A 25,580-nucleotide genomic window follows, 5' to 3' on the forward strand; every position below is an offset into this window, starting at 1 on the left:
ATGGAAAGAACTAAAGATCAGAGTTCATAGAAGAGGACCACGGAACCTTCAAGATTTGAAGAGTGTTTGTGTGGAAGAATGGGCCAAAATCACACCTGAGCAATGCAAACGACTAGTTTCTCCATACAGGAGGAGTCTTGAAGCTGTCATTACCAAGGATTTTGTACAAAGCATTAAAGAAATTTCAGTTAGCGTGTTCAATACTTTTTTCTGTCATTCTATTTTATTACACATAACTTTATTTCTGAACTTATTTGTTTTGGTTTCTTTGTATGTATTGATTGCTACGGACTAGAGCTGCACGATTAATCCTTAAAGAATCAGATCGCGATTCCTTTCCCCTCACAATCTTAAAGCATTTTCCTGATTCTACACAGAGTTCTCTGCTCATAGCGGACAGCTATCAAAACCCCCCTCCCCCCTAAAAAAAACAGGCAGCCTGTCAAGTTTATGACAACATCGCCTAGATGGTGATAAACACAAACATTGTAACACTAATGTTTCACACCAAGGCGTTTTTGCAGTGCTTTAGCGCTAAAAATAAAGCTCATAAAACGCTCATAATACGCTCCCCATGCATCTCAATGGACCCTTTCACACTGAGGCGTTACGCTGGCAGGGCGTTGAGAAAAGTCCTGCAAGCAGCATCTTTGGAGCAGCTTTTGGGCGTTGAAAAAAGCGCTTCAAAAATGCCCCTCTCCATTGAAATGAATAGAGAACGCTGTAAAAACGTCTGAGAAACGCCTATAATCCACCCTGAGCTGTAGAAAAGTCACATGATCTCACAAAAAGGTAAAAATTGCAAGCAGAAATGAGAGCATCTACAACAACAGGACTGAAATTGTGGGAAGGTCAAAATGAATAAACAGACCATCAAAGGGATTTGGGACTAGTGGGAGCGGGATTAGGGTTCTGGTTTTGGGACTAGTGGAAGTGGAAGTGGGGTTAGGGTTAGGGATTTGGGACTAGTGGGAGCGGGATTAGGGATTTGGGACTAGTGGGAGCGGGATTAGGGTTAGGGATTTGGGACTAGTGGGAGTGGGGTTAGGGATGTGGGAGTGGGATTAGGATATAGATACTTACGTTGCAATGCTCATCTGAGTATAATTTTTGAACTTGTCTGGGTGCACTCTCAAGTCCTCGTATAGCAATGCAAATTGTCCAATTGAGGTGTGCACTTGGAGGATGGGCTGAACCCAATAGCGACGGTGCTGCCTCTGTTGGTGGATATGCTCCCAATAGAGCAGCAAAAAATAACAAAAACAGCTGCATGAACTCCATCTTCTTTATTTACCCTCTTTCACCTCAACAAGATACCAGGAAGTAATGTAGGGAGGTGGAGTTGTTCTTTGACGCCGATGCTTCAAAAGTGCTTGAAAAATGCTGCGTTGCGTTGCGTTAATTTTACCGCTAACGCCCCTAAAACGCTGTAAAAACACTGTAATAACGCTATGGCGTTTTTGAAGCACCTTGGTGTGAAAGGGGTCTTAGGCTTGGTTCACACCTAAACCGGCTGTGGATCGCACAGCAACACTGTCCGTCCCTGTTCTCCGGCTTAGGGCAGAATCTTTACCTGAATTTGGCCCTGAAACGGAGGCAAAGACGCACAGCGTTTCTGTGCAGTGCGCTACGCAGCCGCCCCGGAGACATGTGAACTGGCTCAATAGAGAGCCGGTCATAGTCTCCTGCTATGTGAATTGGATGCGGGGGAAACCTGCATTCAATTCGCATAGGTGTGAGCCCAGCCTTAGTCCTTTTAGCGCAAAGGAATGAACTTCGGTCTGTAAATGAGGGAAGTTTAACCACTTAAAGACTAAACCTTTTTCTTACACATTAAAAATCTGTATTTTTTGCTTGAAAATTACTTAGAACCGCCAAATATTATAATATATATATATATATATATATATATATTTTTAGCAGAGACCCTAGAGAACAAAATGGTGGTTGTTGCAATATTTTATATCACACTGTATTTGCACAGCAGTCTTTTGAACGCAATTTTTTGGGAAAAAACACATTTTAATGAAAAATCAAAAATTAAACAGTAAAGTCAGCCCAATTTTTTTGTATAATGTGAAAGATGTTACGCCACGAGAATAGTGATCTTTATTCCAAGCAAAAAAAAAACAAAACGTGATTCTCATTTTGGGCAGAATTGTGCAGCTCTACTCCCAACATGTGGTGAAAATTTTTATGTCATAGCACCTTTAGCAATTTATTTACCTAGAAAAATAGTGACGTGTTCAATACTTATTTTACCCGCTGTATAAAGGTGTATAAAAATTGTAAATATTTTATTTTTCTTTATAGATATAGATTTACAAGTTGCATCTAAAAAAAAAAAAAAATCATCAAAAGTTAACTTATTTCAGTCATTTCAATTCAAAAAGTAAAACTCCTATTTTAAATAGATGTGTTGCACATAGAGCGATATGTTTCAAACATTTCTTTTTGATGATTATGGCTTACAGCTAGTACAAACATTCAGGGGCAACCACAATTGAAAGCGCTGATCGGTACAGTCTTGTGTGGACAAATGATCAAAAAGCTCAATGGGATAAAAACATGTGCCAATTTATTGAGAACATGTGCTTAAATGAACAATTAGCTTAAAATCTCCTCCCATAGAAGAAACAACTGGAAAGCTTGTTCCTCACTGTAATAATACCTTGAGAAACGGTCGGTGGTGGACTGGCTTGGTAAAGCAATGGTTTGATGGCAAAACATTCATGTGTTCCTGGACGTCACTAGGAGGAAGGAAATCAGCGCATGCAGAGCCGGATGGGACCAAGAGGCAGCCGGAACAAACACCGTCAGGAACTGGTAGATGGAAACACCCGAGCGTGACGCCATACGCTGGGGGAACACAGGTCCAAAACGAGGCTTGAAACACGGGTGGAGAGCAAGCCAAGGAGAATGGAGAGGACAGCTGTTGTCTTAATAACACGTTTCGGGGCGTGGCCCTTTCACAAGTCATGCGACAGACAACCCATGGGATTTAAATAGGGGTGGACTGCGGGAGGAATCACATATTTAAAAAGGAACCATGGCTGGTTTCTCCACCGCAGCAATCTATTGTTGAAGCAACCTGATGACAATAGCTCAATCTACATACACTGAAAATACTCAGAGACAAAGGGGACAATAAAAGCAATTGACAAGAAAAATTATAAAAATTAAATAAATTGTCAAAAATATAAAAAGTAAAAAATAAAAATAAAAGAAATAAAATCAATGAATTTAAAATAAAAATAAAACCAAAATTCTAAAAAAGAAAGTATTAGATAAACGCTATACTAAATGCGATAGCCCAAAATGCATGGTCGATTAATGAAATCCATGATGAGACCAAACAAATTAATTCATCGACTCATTAATTCATGATTGATGTTCCCATACACCCATAATTCATAATGTCAAAAACTAATGGATATTATATATACACACATATATATATATATATATATATATATATATATACACACACACACACACACACATATACGTGTACACACACACACATATACGTGTATAAGTATACAAATGAAAATATAATAAAAAGAAAAAAAAAAAGAAAAATAAGTAATACATAATTGTAAGCCATGTGAAAAAGGACACATGATGCCCAATGCATCATGTGTCCTTTGCACAAACACAGTGTTCCCTGCCACTGCAAATCTCACCATGCTAAAAATATTCATTGCTTAAAGCGGAGGTCCACCTATCGTTTTTTTTGTTTTTTTTTTAGTTCATTCACAAACTTTTCTTCTCAGCATTACATACTCACATATTGTGTGTAATATGTCCTCCTGTGTCAGATTTCGTCGGAAAGAATAACTTATATTATTCACTGCAGGCGGTTTCCATCTTCATTGTGGGCATTTGAAGCCCACAAGCATTTATTTCCTGGATGTGGTGAATGCTGTGCTCCCAGCATTCACCGCTCGTTCCCGCACATGCTCAGTGGCATCCTGGGAAGCCTGAGACTAGCTCCCAGGAGTCTGGGAGAGGCTAGAAACACGCCTACTCCCACGGGAGGAGAACCAGGAAGTGCAAAGAAGAATAGAAAAATAAAAAGGTAATTACTGCGATTTAAATTTTTTTAAACGGCATGTCAGCATCTAGGCAAGGAAGAGAATACATACAGATATTGTTCAAAATTTGGGTGGAACCCCGCTTTAAAGGTCGTAGTCACTGAATGCATTCCAGGTGGTGACAATGAGAATCATTATGTACCTACAAACTGGCCTCCCTATCTCCCAATCTCTAGAGATTCAAAGTATCATCTAGATCCCCTTTGCTTTTGTTCCTTACTGTCTTGCTACCACCATTCTTACATTTGGCTATATACAATATCGTTCTCCAGTCTACATACCTTCAGTGTGTACAGACAGGGCTACATATTGAGGGTATTATAGTAATATATAGTACATATAGGCATTGGGCATCATGTGTCCTTTTTCACATGGCTTCCAATTATGTATTATTCATTTTTTTTTAAATTATTATTTATTCATTTATATACTTGTTATATACATAAGTATATATATTTATATAATATCCATTAGGTTTTCAAAAGGTTTTGACATTATGAATTATGGGTACATCAAATCATGAATTAATGAATCAATTAATTCATTTGTTTGGTCTCATCATGAATATCATTAATCTTCATCGACCACGCATTTTGGGCTATCGCATTTAGTATAGCGTTTATCGAATACTTTCTTTTAGAAATGGTTTTATTTTTATTTTAAATGCATTGTTTTTATTTCTTATATTTATTGTTACTTTTTATATTTGACAATTATTTAATTTTATAATTTTTCAATCATACTTTAACCAGTTTTCTTGTCAATTGCTTTTATTGTCCCCCTTGTCTCTGAATATTTGCAGTGTATGTAGATTGAGCTATTGTCATCAGGTTGCTTCAATAGATTGCTGCGGTGGAGAAACCAGCCATGGTTCCTTTAAACATGCGATTCCTCCCACGGTCCACCCCTATTTAAATTCCATTACAGGACTTCAGACCGGCTCCCTGGCGAAAATATATATGCATGGGTCGCCACTGATCTGTGTAACCAGCTTACTGTGCTTGCAATATGGACCCTTGATGCACTTATCCCTGCTACCTTTCATCTCTTGCCATTGGGGATTTTAACCTGCCTGTCCCCTGAAGTCCACGGTGTAATTTCAGTTTGCCCCCATCTGTATACACACAGCACCTTTTGAAGCCTTTGGCTGTTGTGGTCCCGAGCTGCACCTTGGGTGTCCACTATATCCACTCCCCCAGCAACCGGGAAGTCTTTCCTTCTTGTTTTTACTCACCTGCATCTTTCCGGCCATCTGGCCACCCCTGTGTGATCCGCTGTCTGCAACTGTTTGTCTGGCGTATTGCTACATTTAGAATCAAATGCATATCAGAATATCCTTGAGGAAGGCGTTTTTTCTCCGTAACGTGTAGAAAAAATACTGTATGCATTTTCTACAGTTATATGTTTATACCTTGTGTGCATAACTATCTATGACTCTCCTGTAATGCTATGCACTTTTGAACATGGCTGCACAGATTTTTCTTATTTATGTCTATATATATCTTGTGGTTTTTTTGATAAAGTATGTAACAAATAAACTTTTTATATATTTTTTTTATGATACTCTGTCTCTCAGTCCATGCCTTTAAAGTCCCGCCCTTGTGGGGAAACCACTTGCAATATTTAAATTCCATTGAATGTCACATGACTTGAAGGGCCACGCCCTGAAACGTGTTGTCAAGACAACAGCTATCCTCCCTCTCCATTCTCCTGTGCTTGCTCTCCACCCGTGTTTCAAGCCTCGTTTTGGACCGGTGTTCCGAAAGTATGACATCACGCTCGGGTGTTTCCATCTACCAGTTCCTGTCAGTGGTTGTGCCAGCTGCTTCTCGGTCCCTTTTTGTTCCGTGGCTGTTCTATCATCTCACCACTTACCACCGGGGATTCGATTGAGACCTCACATTGTCCATCCAGCTCTGCATATGCTGGTTTCCTTTCTCCTAGTGACATCCAGGAACACATGAAGGTTTTGCCATTGCAGCATTGCTTCACCAAACCAGTCCACCACCAACCGTTTCTCAAGGTATTATTACAGTGAGGAGCAAGCTTTCCAGTTTTTCCATCTATGCAAGGAGATTTTAAGCTAATTGTAAATTTAAGCACGTTATCAAATTGGCACATGTTTTTATCCCATTGAGCTTTTTGATCATTTTATCCACACAAGACTGTCCCAATCAGCGCTTTCAATTGTGTTTACCCCTGAATGTTTGTACTTGTATTCACACCCCACCTGGTGTGCTCATCCACACAGCTGCTCTTTGGGCTCTTGAAGGATACTCAAAAGTTTCCTAGTGCAACATATGTCCACGTTTCCTGGCATCTAGACTGTTTTTGTTATTTTATTGGCTTACAGCTAGTGAAAACCCAAAATTCAGTATCTCAGATAATTAGAACATTGGGAAAAAGTTCAATATTGTAGACTCATGGTGTCACACTCTAAATCAGCTAATTAACTCAAAACACCTGTAAAAGATTTCCTGAGCCTTTAAATGGTCCCTTAGTCCGGTTCTGTAGGTTACACATTCATGGGGAAGACTGCTGACTTGACAGTTGTCCAGAAGACAGTCACTGACGCCCTCCACAAGGAGGGTAAGTCACAAAAGGTCATTGCTAAAGAAGCTGGCTATTCACAGAGTGCTGTATCCAAGCATATTAATGGAAAGTTGAGAAACTGTGGTAGGAAAAGGTGTGCAAGCAACAGGGTAACCACAGCCTTGAGGATTGTGAAGCAAAGGCCATTCAAGAATTTGGGGGAGATTCACAGGGAGTAGACTACGGCTGGTATCAGTGCTTCAAGAGCCACCACACACAGATGTATCCAGGACATGGGCTACAACTGTCACATTCATTGTGTCAAGCCCAGGTCTGCAGACAAGGCAGCAGGAGGGCTGGCTGTACTGTCTTATTGCAAACATGAATCCTCTTCTGCCTCTCCCTGCAGCATTGCCAGCTTCTACTCCTCTTTCTTCCTCCGGCTGCACTGAAGGGGGATTGGTCCTGGAACATGTGTCACTTCCATTTTCTGTCTAGACCCAGTGGGCCCCCACAGTGCTTCCAGGGTCCCCTCCTCATCGGCCGGCAGCTGCTATGGGCACACAGGGAGAGGTTTCAGGATAAAGAGTGGGGGAAGGGGCCAGGGGCCGGGACCAGATGGCTTGCATCCGAGGGTACTTAGGGAACTCAGTCAAGTGATTGCCAGACCGTTGTTCCTAATTTTTACAGACAGTCTACTGACTGGAATGGTACCAGCTGATTGGAGAAAAGCCAATGTAGCACCAATATTTAAAAAGGGCCCAAAATACATCCCTGGGAATTACAGACCAGTTAGCCTAACATCAACAGTATGTAAACTCTTGGAGGGGATAAGGGACTATATACAAGATTTTAGTAATGAGAACGGTATCATTAGCAGTAATCAGCAAGAATTCATGAAGAATCGTTCTTGCCAAACCAATCTATCTACTAACCTTCTATGAGGAGGTGAGTTGCCATCTAGATAAAGGAAGGCCCGTAGATGTGGTGTATCTGGATTTTGCAAAAGCATTTGACACAGTTCCCCATAAACATTTACTGTACAAAATAAGGTCCGTTGGCATGGACCATAGGGTGAGTACATGGATTGAAAACTGGCTACAAAGGCGAGTTCAGAGGGTGGTGATAAATGGGGAGTACTCGGAATGGTCAGGGGTGGGTAGTGGGGTTCCCCAGGGTTCTGTGCTGGGACCAATCCTATTTAATTTGTTCATAAATGACCTGGAGGATGGGATAAACAGTTCAATCTCTGTATTTGCAGACGATACTAAGCTAAGCAGGGCAATAACTTCTCCGCAGGATGTGGAAACCTTGCAAAAAGATCTGAACAAATGAATGGGGTGGGAAACTACATGGCAAATGAAGTTCAACATAGAAAAATGTAAAATAATGCATTTGGGTGGCAAAAATATGAATGCAATCTATACACTGGGGGGAGAACCTCTGGGGGAATCTAGGATGGAAAAGGACCTGGGGGTCCTAGTAGATGATAGGCTCAGCAATGGCATACATGGCCAAGCTGCTGCTAACAAAGCAAACAGAATATTGGCATGCATTAAAAAGGGGATCAACTCCAGAGATAAAACAATAATTCTCCCACTCTACAAGACTCTGGTCCGGCCGCACCTAGAGTATGCTGTCCAGTTCTGGGCACCAGTCCTCAGGAAGGATGTACTGGAAATGGAGCGAGTACAAAGAAGGGCAACAAAGCTAATAAAGGGTCTGGAGGATCTTCGTTATGAGAAAAGGTTGCGAGCACTGAACTTATTCTCTCTGGAGAAGAGACGCTTGAGAGGGGATATGATTTCAATATACAAATACCGTACTGGTGACCCTACAATAGAAATAAAACTTTTTCGCATTAGAGAGTTTAACAAGACACATGGCCACTCATTAAAATTAGAAGAAAAGAGGTTTAACCTTAAACTACGTAGAGGGTTCTTTACTGTAAGAGCGGCAAGGATGTGGAATTGCCTTCCACAGGCGGTGGTCTCAGCGGGGAGCATTGATAGCTTCAAAAAAATATTAGACTTGGACTTGATGGACTTGTGTGTTTTTTTTCAACCTCGTCTACTATGTAACTATGTAATTTACTGGCCCCTTCCTTTCCTGAATTTATCAGTGAGCAATCTGTACCAATCACTCCTGTGTTCATTCATCAATAAAGCATAGTAAAGAGGGTCTACTATGCTTCAGTTTGTGAATAAGCAGGAAGCCTTAAATAGGAAGTGCTTCCTATTCATTCATCTGTGCAGCACAGGCTGCAAAGAAAGGAATAAACCTTTGTCCTTAGAAATCATGGGGCCCCATACAGCCTACCTGACAGGGCCCCCCTCTGGCCAAAAGTGACTAACAGGAGCCCTGGTGAAGCCCCTCCTGAACCAGAGACAACATCAGAAGCGTCTTACTCGGGCTAAGGAGAAAAAGGACTGAACTGTTGCTCAGTGGTCCAATGTCCTCCTTTTGGATAAAAGTAAATTTTGCATTTCATTTGGAAACCAAGGTCCCAGAGTCTGGAGGAAGAGTGGGGAGGTACGGAATCAAAGTTGCATGAGGTCCAGTGTGAAGTTTCCACAGTCAGTGATGATTTGGGGAGCCATGTCATCTGTTGGTGTTTGGTCCGCTGTGTTTTATTAAATCCACTGTCAGCGCAGCCCTCTACCAGGAAATTCTAGAACACTTCATTCTTCCCTCTGCTGACCAGCTTTATGGAGATGCTGATTTCATTTTCCAGCAGGACTTGGCACCTGCCCACACTGCCAAAAGTACGAATACCTGGTTTACTGAACATGGTATCACTATTTGATTGGCTAGCAAACTTGTCTGGCCTAAACCCCATAGAGAATCTGTGGAGTGTTGTCAAGAGGAATTATGAGACACTAAAGCAACCTTCCATAACACCTCAGCAGTGCCACAGGCTGATCGCCTCCATGCCACGCTGCACTGATGCAGTAAAACGCGCAAAAGGATCCCTGACCAAGTATTGAGTGCATACTATACTGTACATGGACATACTTTTCAGAAAGCCAACATTTCTGTATTAAAAATCCTTTTTTTTTTTTTTTTTTTTTTGGTCTTATGTAATATTCTAGTTTTTCTAGAACTTTTTCTGAGATACTGAATATTGAATTTTCACTAGCTGTAAGCCATAATCATCAAATTTAAAAAAGAAATGCTTGAAATATATCACTCTGTGTGTAACGAATCTATAAAATATATGAATTTCACTTTTTGAATTGAATTACTGAAATAAATTAACTTTATGATATTCAATTTTTTTTTTAGATGCACCCGTACACACACCTTTTAAATGGAATGGGTTTTTTACAAGGTGAAGGTTCATACACACTTTACCATCTGTGCAGTAATGCACCACGACACGTGTCAGTGTAAATGCATGAAAAAGTTTCTGTGATAATTTAATAATCAAGCGTCCAAGATGGAATTCTAGAAATCTACAGGTAAGCTTCAAAATCAATTTAAGCAGAGCTGCATAAAGCCACTCTGAAAATACAGAAGCTAATGGCTGAATAATGACCCGTGGAGCTTCTCGAAAGTGACAGAACCTGAAACGTGTTGTACAACTGCAATACAGCACATATGGCGCTTCACCAAGATGTATAATGAAGCATTGGAGAGCCTTAAACACTTAATGGGCTGCCAGAACCTAACAAAGCATCAGGAAAACAACCATCCCGCCTCCGCTCTCCTCCACGCCGTCTCTGTGAGTAATCCGTTATATATTTGGTATACAAATACACACAACAGGAGCCCACAGAAATTGGCAGAAAATCAAAGTCAACATTGACATAATTAGCACAGATGTTAATTAACAATGATAATCACGGTTAGCATTTTCTTTTTTTTATATTTTGATTACTCATTAGTGGGAAGAAGTAGGTTTTCTGTTTTTAAACAAAGAAAATTTATGTTTTTTATGGTTCAGTGGCGAACGCAGTTATTATTTATCAAAGGCTGTATAAACACAAGCACACTCATTAGATGGAACTCCCTTGTGGTGATTGTGTAAAAGATCTCAGGTGATGGGCTGGAACTGTCCGCTGTCTCTTGCATACTGGAAGATTAAAACAAAATGCAGACACCTGAATCAGTCTGCTCCCGCAGCGGGAAATACATGTGCCGACAGAAAAAGTATTCCCCTGTTCTTCAGTCTGCATTTACCTGAATGTTTAATAGATTGCAGGCCCAAGCAAAGTGCAATAACCTTCAGCACTATCAGCTATTCTAGGGTTTAGGTATTTGCAATACTGCATCCACCAACCATACACACACACACACACACACACTGATGCTGTAATATTTGCAGGCAGCCTTAAAGTAAATCCTAACTGAATTACTTTAAAGGCTTGTTTACACGAGCTTGGCCCTCTGAAGAGCGATCTACAGTGGATCGATTTCCAGAGAGAGTTCGACTGACATTGAGAAGGCATTATGTTGCCTCCTCACCACCCGTTTAAACCCACAGCGCTGCAGCCCCATTCAGTTGAATGGGCTACGTTCGACAAGCTGTACCAGCCGTCAAATGCGACACAGGATCATTTTTGGCATGTCACAGCATGTGTATACGCCCCATTCACTGCTTGTGTAGCTAAAGGAGAAACAATTAGGGGGTGGTATAAATACAACTATGTTGACCGTTCCTGTGTAATGTGTGTTGGCATAGTCGCCTGCAGGCTCCATTCACACAGGGGCAACTTTGGATCCGATTTCAAGTCGCCCCTAGTCACCTCAAGTCGTGCTACATGAAAAAAATCAATGTAAGTGAATGGATCCATCTTAATGCACACTACTGCAGTCGCGCCGACTTCAGAAAAGGTTCCTGTACTACTTCAATCCGACTAGAAGGCGACTTGTACCCACTGATTTCAATGGAAGTTGCCTTCAAGTCGGATTACTGTTCATACTGAGCAACTTTACAGGAAGCAGAAAGGAAACAAAGTAATTTACTCCACTAAACAGCCAGCCCCCTCCTTCTCACACACAGCTGATAAGCTCTGATTGGCCACTTGTAATGTTCCCTGTCCTGGAGGCGACTTCAAGTTGTGTTGTAAGTTGCCTCAAGTCGCGCTGCTGTGTCCAAGTTGCCTCCCAAAGTCACGCTGCCCCTGTGTGAATGAGCTCGCAGTCTCATTGTGAGTGTATGTGACATGAGTGATGCCGCAGAACAAGTTAGGAGACAGGGACAGGGTTGCCGCCCTATAAAAGGACCTTCATTACAAATGCAGCAGCAAGTTATGATGTTAGTGACTGGTTATTCATTCATTTCAAGATCTTTAGATTATGTGTAATGGCTGTTGAAAGGGGGAGGGCAGAGCTGCATTGAGTGACATTTAGGTGGTTATAACCCTAAAAAACACAAACAACACACATAACAAACATGTTGCTGTCTCTTTAAGGCATGATTGCCATGCCAATTCTCCCCCTACATGTTGTACAATACCTGGCTGATCTTGCCTAATCCTGTCTTCCCCTGTTTAAACTGACCACATTTATCATGTTTTCTGATCGCTGATAGCGTGGTCAGTTTACATGCTTCTGTCATCCAGCTCTCTCCGAAGAGTTTTTGCATCCTCTCCCCCACTCTCTTCCTGTCAGTTACCTAGTCTGTGTGAGAGCCAATCTCATCCCCACCCCTCTCCTGCCTGTATAATTCTATTCCCTGCAGCTGCTCCAGTGCTTGTAAAGTAAAGAAACAGGTATTAATTACTTTGATTTGTTCTGTTTTAGGTCCCTGTTAAGTACACTGTGTGTATCCCTAAAATTATAATGCTAAAAACCTTCTTTGCAGAACCCTGCTATGCAGTCATGTGACCTCCCTCTGCTGGTTTGCATGCAGGGGGGAATCTCAGCCCCATCCCACTGTACTTACTCAGGAAGGAGAGGCGAGGGAGGTCACATGACAGCACAGCAGGTCTCTGCAAAGAAGGTATTTAGCATTAAACTTTTAGGAAAACATGCACACTGTACTAAACAGGGACCTAAAACAGAGAGAATCAAAAGTAATTAATGCATGCAACTTTACAACCGCTTTCAATCAAATCTGTAGTGTCTTACAACAGGTCTTTACAGGCAATAATTAATTTGAATTAGATTGAGTCAACTAATTATTCAATTTAAAGTCAGTAATTTTTAATCCAAAAAAAATGTATTAAAAATAATAAAATATTTATTGATTCTCCTACTGGACAACATCAATTGTCATGTTGGTTCAAAGTATATGGCACCATTTCCAATAAGTACAATATTCTACATATCCAGAATTCACACAATATCCAGTTCTCTACGTGTTTCTTAGAACAAACGGTCCATTTCATCATGAGAAATGGAGAGAGCGAGATATCCTGTGTGTGCTTGTGGCAATGCAAGTTTTTTATTTATTTTTTTTAATTAAAACATGTTTTACTTACTTGCTCTGTGAAATTGTTTTGCACAGAGCAGCCCCGATCCTCCTCTTCTCGGGTCCCCTGACAGCGCTCCTAGCTTCCCCAGCCGAGTGCCCTTATAGCAAATCGCTAGCAATAAGGGAACTCGCGTGTGCCCCCGACCTACCTCTGTCTGTCCATAAGACACACAGAGCGGTGCTCGGCCCATCACCAGCTCCCTCGTCACTGACTGACAGCAGTGGGAGCCAATGGCTCCTGTTGCTATATCAGAGCCAAAAGGAGCAAGAAAGCCGAGAGCCCCTCAGCATTTGTGCACATCGCTGGACTAAGATCTGGCTCACGTATGTATTTGGTGGTAACTACATGTAGAAAGTTTTTTCATCTTGCTGCATAGAATGCAGCAAAGTGAAAAAAAAACAAAAAAAAAAAACGAACACCCTCTGCCTTTACAACCACTATAAAAACAACATAGCTCCACAGGAAAAGTTGGCCAAGTATCTGCTGGGGGTCAATGGAAGGAGGCCATCATGATTTTCATAATAAATGTCATATCAATATAAGAATCCATGTTTCAAATATTTTTAAATTATTATTAAGATCCAAAAACTAGGTTTTATTCCAAACATGTGATACACTAAATTTCCAAAGTGTTTCAGGAGCCATGTTTTACCCCCTTCATCAAGGCTGAGGTTATAACCCCCTCAGTTTTCTTTTGCCATCTGTATCCCTTTTGGTAGATTTCTTTTCACTTCCTGTCCCATAGCCAAAACCGGAAGTGAGAGGATGTCAACCCAAAATTTAGGATTTTCTTTTACTTTCAATAAAATGACAAAACAGGAAAAATAGAGAGGGTGAATCTCCCTAAAGGGGCACAGACAGCAATAAAAACTGACAGTTGTCCTAAACCCTCTCCACTCAATTCAAAACTTTAAAAAAAAAAAAAAAAATTAAAAGTCTTGGTCCCTTTCAGAAGCTGAAAACTAAATGGTGGGCCAACGTGGCAGCTTAGGTCTTGAGTATACTGCATACTGCTAGGGACACTGCCTACTTGGAGTTTGCATGCACTCCTTGCATCTGTGGGTTTATGCTTACCTGTACAGTGCCTCGAAAAAGTATTCATACCCCTTCGAAATTTTACACATTTTGTCATGTTACAACCAAAAATGTAAATGTGCAGTGGGGTCGGAAAGTATTCACCCCCTTAAATTTTTCACTCTGTTATATTGCAGCCATTTGCTAAAATCATTTAAGTTCATTTTTTTCCTCATTAATGTACACACAGCACCCCATATTGGCAGAAAAACACAAAATTGTTGACATTTTTGCAGATTTATTAAAAAAGAAAAACTGAAATATCAGATGGTCCTAATTATTCAGACCCTTTGCTGTGACACTCATATATTTAACTCAGGTGCTGTCCATTTCTTCTGATCATCCTTGAGATGGTTCTACACCTTCATTTGAGTCCAGCTGTGTTTGATTATACTGATTGGACTTGATTAGGAAAGCCACACACCTGTCTATATAAAAGACCGTACAGCTCACAGTGCATGTCGCAGCAAATGAGAATTATGACGTCAAAGGAACTGCCTGAAGAGCTCAGAGACCGAATTGTGGCAAGGCACAGATATGGCCAAGGTTACATAAAAATTTCTGCTGCACTTAAGGTTCCTAAGAGCACACTGGCCTCCATAATCCTTAAAATGAAGACGTTTGGGACGACCAGAACCCTTCCTAGAGCTGGCCAAACTGAGCTATCGGGGGAGAAGAGCCTTGGTGAGAGAGGTAAAGAAGAACCCAAAGATCTGAGCTCCAGAGATGCAGTCGGGAGAAAGTTATAGAAAGTCAACCATCACTGCAGCCCTCCACCAGTCGGGGCTTTATGGCAGAGTGGCCCGACGGAAGCCTCTCCTCAGTGCAAGACACATGAAAGGCCGCATGGAGTTTGCTAAAAAAAAAAAAACACCTGAAGGATTCCAAGATGGTGAGAAATAAGATTCTCTGGTCTGATGAGACCAAGATAGAACTTTTTGGTCTTAATTCTAAGCGTTATGTGTGGAGAAAACCAGGCACTGCTCATCACCTGTCCAATACAGTCCCAACAGTGAAGCATGGTGGTGGAAGCATCATGCTGTGGGGGTGTTTTTTCAGCTGCAGGGACAGGACGACTGGTTGCAATCGAGGGAAAGAGGAATGCGGCCAAGTATCCCCGGCACAGGTCCTACAGTTATAATTTTTATATATACCTATACAATCCTTAATTCATGCGCCCCCACCGCTCTGGCAATGGTTTGCGTTTTTTGGGGTCACTGAGCTTGTTCATGGTGTGTGGGGGGTCCCTTCCACATTGCGGGAGCTGCGATGCGTCTCGTGGGTCCTCCTCCCTCCATATCCGAGCCCGGGAGATCGGGTGGACGCCCCTTCACGCATCGGTCCTCACATCAAGGGCTCAGCATCGGCCGTGACGTCATTGCACTGATGTTGAGAGCACCAACTGCGTGGTACCCGTGGGGGTGGCTTGGCGCCAATCACTGAGTGCTCTAGCTCGGGTGTGGACGCCGTCCCCCCCCCCCCCGGCTCACGCACGTGGCGTTGGTGGCGTGCCTATACATATACCCTCAGTCGGAGCCGGCTGCTCACACGGCTGGTCTCCGCCTGGGGCCCTTGCACACCAGCCATTTCCTTGCTTGGTGTTGCATGGTATGCAGCTTGGGTAAGTGTCGTTTGGTCAAGGTCCACTTCGGTTGTCACATTATTTCACTGTACGCTTTTGTTTACACATCCACATTTTTTATATAACATCATCACTTTCCAGTTCTTTGCCGTGTTTACTTAGTTTTTTGCCAGTCACTTCTCAGACATAGGTCAGCTCACCTCACACACATCATACTCATTCACTTAATACATTTTTCCCTGACTCATCACTATACATGCAGACACTTTAGGTATATTTATAGATTACCTTAAATTCATCACTTAATTTCATATACACCTTTACTCATTTTTTCCCAGATACCCCTGTCTGTTGACTCACACACCAGCACTCTGGCTTATGGAGACCATCCTAGGCACTATAACTTCATCCCAGGCTGTTTATGTACAACACGCCGCCTCAGCTGCCGTGGTGTGGTCCATGCCTCTGGTTCACCGTGTATCGCTCGCCACATATCGCACTCACGACCGGGGTTGGCGAGTGTGCTTGATTAAATACCATCTTTATCCCTCTCTATCAGAGTGTGGCTTACCGTGTTTGTATAATTTATAGGAATCTGATGCATCTGCTCCTGACGAGTGGAGATACATCCATGAAACGCGTACAGCTATCTGATGCTACAGAGACACATATTACACCTTGATGATGTCATTATGAACCTAGTACTTTTAGAATTATACCATGCGAACACAGGTGCTGGGCATGCGGTCTTCAATATTTTTAGGCCATATTGATGTTGTACATATTATCAATTGATTAGGATTACAATCTTATTTATTGTTTATATATACCTTGTACCATTATGTCTATACCTAGTGCTTATATGTATATATATGATTATCTATTTTGATACAAATAAAACTATTTCCTATTACCACCTCCTCATTTCAACCGCTTCATTTTAAAGTCCCAATTCCCCTTTAATGTATAAGTACAGGGATATCCTGGACAAAAACCTTCTCCAGAGTGCTCAGGACCTGAGACTGGGCCGAAGGTTTAGAAGGGTGCTTCTTTTAAATACTGAGCAAAGAGTCTGAATACTTAGGACCATGTGATATTTCAGTTTTTCTTTTTTAATAAATCTGCAAAAATGTCAACAATTCTGTGTTTTTCTGTCAATATGGGGTGCTGTGTGTACATTAATGAGGAAAAAAATGAACTGAAATGATTTTAGCAAATGGCTGCAATATAACAAAGAGTGAAAAATGTAAGGGGGTCTGAATACTTTCCATCCCCACTGTATTTTATTGGGATTTTATGTGATAGACCAACACAAAGTGGCACTTAATTGTGAAGTGGAAGGAAAATAAATGGTTTTAGATTTTTTTTTACAAATAAGTGTGTAAAAAGTGTGCCACGCATTTGTATTCAGCCCCCCCCCCCCGAATCAATACTTTGTAGAACTACCTTTTGCTGCAATTACAGCTGCAAGTCTTTTTGGGGAGGTCTCTACCAGCTTTGCACATCTAGAGAGTGACATTTTTGCCCATTTTGCTTTGCAAAATAGCTCAAGCTCTGTCAGATTGGATGGAGAGCGTCTGCAGTTTTCAAGTCTTTCCACAGATTCTCAATTTGATTTAGGTCTGGACTTTGACTGGGCCATTCTAACAAATCAGTATGCTTTGACCAGGGATTTTCAAACTACGGCCCTCCAGCTGTTGCGAAACTACACGTCCCATGAGGCATTGTAAAACTCTGATATTCACAGGCATGGAGTAGGCATGATGGGAATAGTAGTTCCTGAACAACTGGAGGGCCGCAGTTTGGAGACCCCTGAATTATAAACCATTCCATTGTAGCTCTGGCTTTATGTTTAGGGTCGTTGTCCTTCTGGAAGGTGAGCCTCCGCCCCAGTCTCAAGTCTTTTGACAACTCCAAAGACTCGTACATACGTTTAGATTTTCAGAGGACTGAACATCCGTTTTTTGTGGCATGCTGGTCTCATGTCGAAAGTGATGAGGTTACTTCCAATATACGAAAATTTTCGTACGACAGAATACAACGTCAGAAATGACGTAGTGTGTTGAATAGTTTTGAATGTAGTCTTTCGTTTCTGAGCATGCGTAGTCTTGCTCTTACGATTTTTTTCGTACGAAAACCGCACTAATGAAACTAAAATCATTCACAGAGTTCACATCTGACAAAAATTTTATAGTCTTCACATCCAGCTTTTGTCTGACGAAAAAGCGAAATCGGTTGTCGAAAGTACTGTACTAACGATCTGAAAATCGGCAGACAGCTCGTCGTACGAATTTTTCCATCCAATTTTCGTATCGCGTGTACGGGCCTTAACAGGTTTTCTTCTAAGACTGCGCTGTATTTGGCTCCAACCATCTTCCCATCAACTCTGAACAGCTTCCCTGTCCCTGCTGAAGAAAAGCATCTCCACAACATGATGCTGCCACCACAATGTTTCACAGTGGGAATGGTGTGTTCAGGGTGATGTGCAGTGTTAGTTTTCCGCCACACATAGCATTTTGCTTTTAGGTCAAAAAGTTCAATTTGGGTCTCATCTGACCAGAGCACCTTCTTCCACATGTTTCAATGGATTCTCGCAAACTGCAAACGGGACTTCTTATGATTTTCTTTCAACAATGGCTTTCTTATTGCCACTCTTCCAACAAGGCCAAATTTGTGAAGCGCACGACTAATGCCCCGTACACACGGTCGGACTTTGTTCGGACATTCCGACAACAAAATCCTAGGATTTTTTCCGACGGATGTTGGCTCAAACTTGTCTTGCATACACACGGTCACACAAAGTTGTCGGAAAATCCGATCGTTCTAAACGCGGTGAGGTAAAACACATACGTCGGGACTATAAACGGGGCAGTGGCCAATAGCTTTCATCTCTTTATTTATTCTGAGCATGCGTGGCACTTTGTCCGTCGGATTTGTGTACACACGATCGGAATTTCCGACAACGGATTTTGTTGTCGGAAAATTTTATCTCCTGCTCTCCAACTTTGTGTGTCGGAAAATCCGATGGAAAATGTCCGATGGAGCACACACATGGTCGGAATTTCCGACAACACGCTCCGATCGGACATTTTCCATCGGAAAATCCGACCGTGTGTACGGGGCATAATAGTTATCCTGTGGACAGATTCTCCCACCTGAGCTGGGGATCTCTGCAGCTCCTCCAGAGTTACCATGGGCCTCTTGGCTGCTTCTCCGATTAAGGCTGTTCTTGACTGGCCTGTCAGTTTAGGTGGACAGGCATGTCTTGGAAGTCTGCAGTTGTACCATACTCTTTCCATTTTCGCATGATGGATTGAACGGTGCTCCATGAGATGTTCAAAGCTTGGGATATTATTTTTATAACCTAACCCTGCTTTAAACAACTTTATTCCAGACCTGTCTGGTGTGTTGTGTTCCTTAGCCTTCATGATGCCATTTGTTCACTCAGGTTCTCTAACAAACCTCTGAGGGAATCACAGGACAGCTCTATTTATAGGGAGATTAAATTACACACAGGTAGACTCTATTTACTAATTATGTGACTTCTGAAGGCAATTGGTTCTACTAGATTTTAGTTAGGGTTATGAGAGTAAAGGGGGCGGAACACAAAAGCATGCCACACTTTTCAGTTATTTGTAAAAAAAATTGAAAACCATTATCATTTTCCTTCCACTTCACAATTATGTGCCATTTTGTGTTGGTCTATCACATAAAATCTCAATAAAATACATTTAAGTTTTTGGTTGTAACATGGCAAAATGTAGAAAATTTCAAGGGGTATGAATACTTTTTCAAGGCACTGTAGGTTTTCTGCTGTCCTCCTACACATCAAAACACATAGGAAAGTTAAACCACTTCTCTCCAAATTTGCAAATAGTCTTTATGCTTGGCAGGGGCATTAGCTTGAAAACTTCTCCAGGGCAGACATGCTATGAATAGTCTAAGGTTTTCTGTAAGGTGTTGCAGAAGATGTTGGAAGCTACAAGAACTATCAAAACGGTTTTCACCAAAAAGCAGCATCATTTCTTTAGCTTTACTGGCAGCCAGAGGGTTTGTCTTTGTATCTACTTTTCTTTCCTAGCAGAAAGGGCAGCAGCATAGAATGGTAGCAGAGTGGCGCAGCTGCATGCACACAGATGTAAATTCTCATCTACTGATTATATCCTAAGAGAACAAATAAAGGAGTAGCTAATGATACTGCTGGGATTTTACACACATTGCTTGCTACATTCCTGCGATTTTGTGGGGCAACGGCTGGTAACATCTTGATACTGGTAATTAAAATGCATCTTATTTAAGAAAAGCTCCTTAATGACACACACAATAGAGAGCTGGCCTAGGCACACAACTGCTGTCACATCAAATAGGGACTTTATTAACTTGCAATTTAAACTTCCATTTGCAATAAAACCAACTTACAAAAAAAAAAAAATTTAAAAAAGAAAAAGCAAAAACAGGTTGTATGGTTTCCTTGACCCCCCAAGCCCTACCCATCACAGGACACATGCTAGGGAATTGGCAAAGCTAATGGCATGACCACTTTGACAAATGGACCTGGTTTCAGGTCTATCTGCGCCACTCATGCTAGTGTTCAGAGTGAAATTGGGTCTTCATTTAATTTAAGTGATTGTGGCCGTTTTCAATACATGAAACTGTCGCAGATGCCCTCCTGATTGGACAGGGCAAATGAGATGTGAGCTGTCTGCAGACAGCTCACAGATTTCTGTCTGTGCAGTATGAACACTGCACAAGCGAAGCCTTCATATAGACAGACAAAGCTCCTTTCTCTGAAAAAAATGCCATTATGCTATCCCTGGCAAACACAGAATTAACAGTCCTTCTCTTAGATGAACGAAGGGGAGGGAGCTGGAGAAGCAGCTGCAGCCACCCTGCTCTGTATGCAGAGTCTGCAGCAGACACAGCACAGAAAACAGAGCAAATCATTCCTAATTAAAAGTAGTTGTAAACCCTTTACAACCACTTTTTGCTACAGGTAAGCCTACAATAATAAGGCTTACCTGTAGCTACCCCAGATATCTCCTAAACCTACTTGGTTTAGGAGATAACCCCTGTACCTGCATATGCCAACGTCATTGTTGCCGTTGCTTCAGTTAGTGTGCCGTTACCAGCGGCTCCCACGTGCATGCGCGGGAGTGACGTCATCGTGGCTCCGGCCAATCACAGCACCGGAGCCGCGATACCCGGAAGTAACTCCGGAAACGATGTCGCCGGCCGGAGCGGGGTCTTCGATCTAAGGTAAGTAATTCATAATGAGCTAGAATGCTATGCATACTAGCTCATTATGCCTTTGTCATGCAGTTTTTTTTGTGTGGGTTTACAACCACTTTAACAAAAGGGGGCTACTCCTCTTTGTAGATTACACTTAAGATTTGCCCAATTTTCTCCTTAAAATAAAAAAATGGCACAGGCTTTATGCCTGCACCACCCTTTGTTAATTACACCCATGGGGTCAACAACTGGCAAAAATAAAGGTTAGATCAGTGTTATAATAAAGAACCATTCTAGACACAGTTTTCCACTGGTGTATAAAAGGCATGATCTGCATTGCTCCACTCAATACCTTTAACTTTGGAGCAAATCCTTTATTTCTGAATTTGTGCTAGGAAGACCGACATGCAAATAACTAAATTGAACTATTAAAGTGACTGTAAAGCTATTATTTTAAAATAAAAACAAAACATGATATACTTACCTGTTCTGTGCAATGGTATTAAAGCGGAGTTCCGCTTAAAAAAAAAAAAAAAAAAATTAAAATACTGCAGCTGCTGACTTTTAATAAATCGGACACTTGCCTATCCACGGTCCAGCGATGCGGGGGAACAAAGCCCCACTCGTCTCCTCCTCCTCTCTGCAGCGCCGGCATTTTTAACTGTGGGCACCCCGCTGTGGCTTCACAGCCGGACAATCATCTGGGACCTGCAATGTGTCCCAGATGATTACTAAGAGGGAGGGGGGTGAGGTGATCTCCCTTCCGGTGCCACAGTGCGCCGGGAGAAAGTGGGAGCTGGGTATCCGCCCCCCCCCCCCAAAAAAATTACATGCCAAATGTGGCATGTCAGGGGGTCACCTGCCGTGCGAAAGTTCCATTTTTGTGTGGAACACCGCTTTAACTGAATTAATGAAGTGGCTGTGTTGGCGGAGCACATGTTTAATGACACACACATAATATATATATATACACACACACACACACATATATATACACACACACACATATATACATACATACATACATACATACACACACACACACACACACACACACACACACAGTATTTCACGATAGTGAGTACACCCCTCAAAATTTTGAAAATATATTATTCTATCTTTTCATGTGACAACACTGAAGAAATTGCACTTTGCTACAATGTAAAGTAATAAATGTACAGCTTGTATAACAGTGTAAATTTTCTGTCCCCCTCAAATTGAGCATTGAACATGCTACATTGTAGAAAAGTGTCATTTCTTCAGTGTTGTCACATGAAAAGACATAATAAAAGATTTACAAAAATATGAGGGGTGTACTCACTTTTGTGAGATGCATACATATACACACACACACACACACACACACACACACACTATAAACATAGTTCTATTGCAAACAATTATTAAAGAGAAGTTCCAGTCAAAAAAAAAAAAAAAAAATTAAAAGTCAGCAGCTACAAATACTGCAGCTGCTGACTTTTAATTGGACACTTACCTGTCCCAGGGTCCAGCGATGCGGGGGATCGAAGCCCCACTCGTCTCCCCCCTCCGTTCAGCGGCGCCGGCATTGCAACTGTGGGCGCCGGGCTGTGGCTTCACAGCCTGGCACCCACTGCGCATGCGCGAGCGGCGCTGCGTGCCGTGATTGGCCGCTCAGTCACCTGGGACCTGTAATGGGTCCCAGATGATTGACAGGAGGGAGGGAGCAGAGCTGAGCCCTTTCTGTGCCGAGGGGGAAGTGATGTCACCAGCCCAGGCACTGGAAGAGGCAGACTACGAGGGACCCCCTAGCAACAGGCATTTAGAGGCAAGTAAAAAAAAAAAATATCCAAATGTTTTTTTGTATTATTTTTTAGGATTTTTCATGTAGTTTTTTTTTTTTTTTTTTGGGTGGAACCCCACTTTAAGCATCTATTGACGATTCCAGTTGGCAGTATAAATAGATTTTAAAAAAAAATTAATGTGTCAGCAGATGCTCAATTGGTTGTTAGAAGAGCCTCAATGAGATGTCATGGGTAATAATTTGACTTGCCTGCATTACAGTCACTGCTCCATATGTGACGGCTGTCCAATATATAGATCCCACCATTATTCCAGCTGCAGCAAAAGGGCATGCTTTGGAGATCAGTCTGTCTGCAAGATCCAGCATGTAAACGACAGGACCTAGAACAAAGGAAAAAACACTGTTTAGTTAGATGTAGAGAATCAATCCAAAGACCTCCGACATAATAGAAGAAAGAATGCCACCTGAAATGATCTTTGAGGGTCCATTAAAACCAAGTGCAGTGGGACTGCATTGGGTGACTATTCACGCAGTCCCACGCACCTCAATCGCAAAACGCCTGGCGCCTCCAGTGTGGCTGGTTCATACCACTGTGTTGCAGTGGTGCGCGGGCGGTGTGCACTAAAAAAAAAAAAAAAAAAAAAAAAGCGCTGCTTTCAGTACTTTTTTTCAGAGCGTGGGTCACAGCATGCCAGCTGATAGAAATGTATGAATTGTCACTGTTTGACATTTTAATTAAATTTGTTTAAAAAAAAACAAAGTGAACAGTGAAATGCGTCAGTACCGGTGCACTGTGCTGGTCTGACCAGAACACACCGCACACCAGCTGCAATGCAGCCACTGGTGTAAACAAGCCCTTAGATAATTTCAATAAAAAGCCCATGAACAGGGTCACAGACTGTCTTTGCAGTGTGTACTTGTGGGGTAGGGCTTAACTGACAGGCTAGAATAATTATAAAGAAGTGGCTTTGTGGTGACTGGCAGGCTGCACAGCAATGATCAAGAAAGCCTCCGTTTAGGTGAGTACCGTATTTTGCGGACCATAAGGCGCACCGGGTTATAAGGCGCAATATCAATGATCGACTGCTAATGGGTTTATTTTCATACATAAAGTGCACCGGATTATAAGGCGCATTAAATGAAACAAAACTCTGATAAGTCAAACTTTATTCAACTCTTTCACAATAACTCTCAACATTGTTCAGTTGTAACACATAAAATACAAAACACACTCACTTTTTCAGTTTATTCTTCTACCACAAATCCATCAAATTCTTCATCTTCAGTGTCTTCTACCACAAATCCATCAAATTCTTCATCTTCAGTGTCTTCTACCACAGATCCACCAAATTCTTCATCTTCAGTGTCTACTTCAAATCCATCAAATTCTTCATCTTCAGTGTCTGAGTTTAAAAGTTGGGCGATTTCGGCATCAAGCATGCCCGGATCCCTCTCATCATTATCCGAGTCAGTCTCGTTGCTGTTACTTAGCTGTTCAGTGATGATTCCGGCTTTCCTGAAAGCTCGGATGACACTGGAGACAACCTTCACCCAGGCATCCACGATCCACTGGCAGATAGTGGCGTAACTCGCCCGGCGTTGCCTCCCTGTCTTGGTGAATATGTGTTCGCCTTCTGTCATCCAATGCTCCCACGCAGCTTGCAATTTAACTTTAAACGACCTGTTGACACCAATATCTAGCGACTGGAGTTCTTTGGTTAATCCACCCGGAATGATGGCAAGCTCCAAATTAGTTTTCTTCACTTGGGCTTTGACAGTATTGGTCAGATGGGCGCGCATGGAGTCACAGATCAATAGGGACGGAGATTTGTGGAAAAAGCCATCCGGTTTCTTGACGTAAATCTCTCTCAGCCACTCACACATCTTCTCCTCGTCCATCCAGCCCTTTGGGTTAGCCTTGATGACGCCAACTGGAAACTTTTCTTTTGGCAAAGTCTTCCTCTCGAAAATGACCATGGGTGGTAGTTTCTGGCCATTAGCCTGGCAACCGAGAACTACAGTGAAGGATGACTTCTCGTTTCCTGTGGTGCGTATAGACACCGTACTGGTCCCTGTTTTCTCGACAGTATGGTTTACGGAGATCTCAAAGGTGAGTGGGACCTCGTCCATGTTGGTGATGTGTTCTGGCCCGATCTTCATTTCATTGATCTTGTTTGTGCAGTAGGTGCGGAAAATGGCCAGCTTTTCTTCGTAATCCTTTGGCAGTTGCTGCAAGATAGTAGTTCTTGTGCGGATGGAGAGATTACGCCTTTTCACAAATCGGAAGCACCAAGAAGGACCTCCTTGAAAGTCGTTGATCTCCATGTCGCGTGCCATCGCTGCTACTTTGAGTTGAATAGAGACAGTAGAGATGCTTCTACCTGCGGTTCTCTGTTCAATAACTCATTGTTCAATTTTGTCCTCCAACTGTGGCCATCTCGCTTTGTTCCCTTGGAAACTCAGTTTGGTTTTCTTTACCTGGCGCAGGACGTCTTCTTGCTTCCTCCACTTCCGTACCATTGATTAATGCTGAATGTCTCTTGCAGCTGCTCCATTTCCATGTTATACTGCGTGACTGATAGCGTTGAGATTGAAATCCGCTTCGTAAGCATGTCTCTTAACAGGAGCCATTTTGGGGCAGCGGAATGCACACACCTTAATGTTGAAGCACAGATCATATTACTCAGCGAGGCTCCTGACTACGATGGCCGTAATGCTTAATCCATGAAGCAGTGCAGCTTTGTAGCTTACCAAGGCCGTGCTAAAACATTTTGACAGATTTTTGAGCACCGTGTACCACATAAAATCGGTTCTAGGTCAGAAAGCACAACCAGAATTAATGCATACATTAGACGCACCGC

At 42.1% G+C, this 25,580-nt stretch overlaps 1 protein-coding gene across 1 annotated transcript in view; it reads right to left on the reverse strand.

The window, feature by feature from the left end:
* MARCHF5 (membrane associated ring-CH-type finger 5) overlaps positions 1-25,580 on the reverse strand; it is a gene marked incomplete in the record, with an annotated part of 111,128 nt that overhangs the window by 17,137 nt on the left and 68,411 nt on the right. The window contains 1 exon segment of the mRNA XM_073596052.1: positions 22,969-23,099. Coding sequence (XP_073452153.1) covers positions 22,969-23,099 — 131 coding nt within the window.

Source organism: Aquarana catesbeiana, linkage group LG08 (assembly GCF_042186555.1).
Source record: "Aquarana catesbeiana isolate 2022-GZ linkage group LG08, ASM4218655v1, whole genome shotgun sequence".
NCBI lineage: Eukaryota > Metazoa > Chordata > Amphibia > Anura > Ranidae > Aquarana > Aquarana catesbeiana.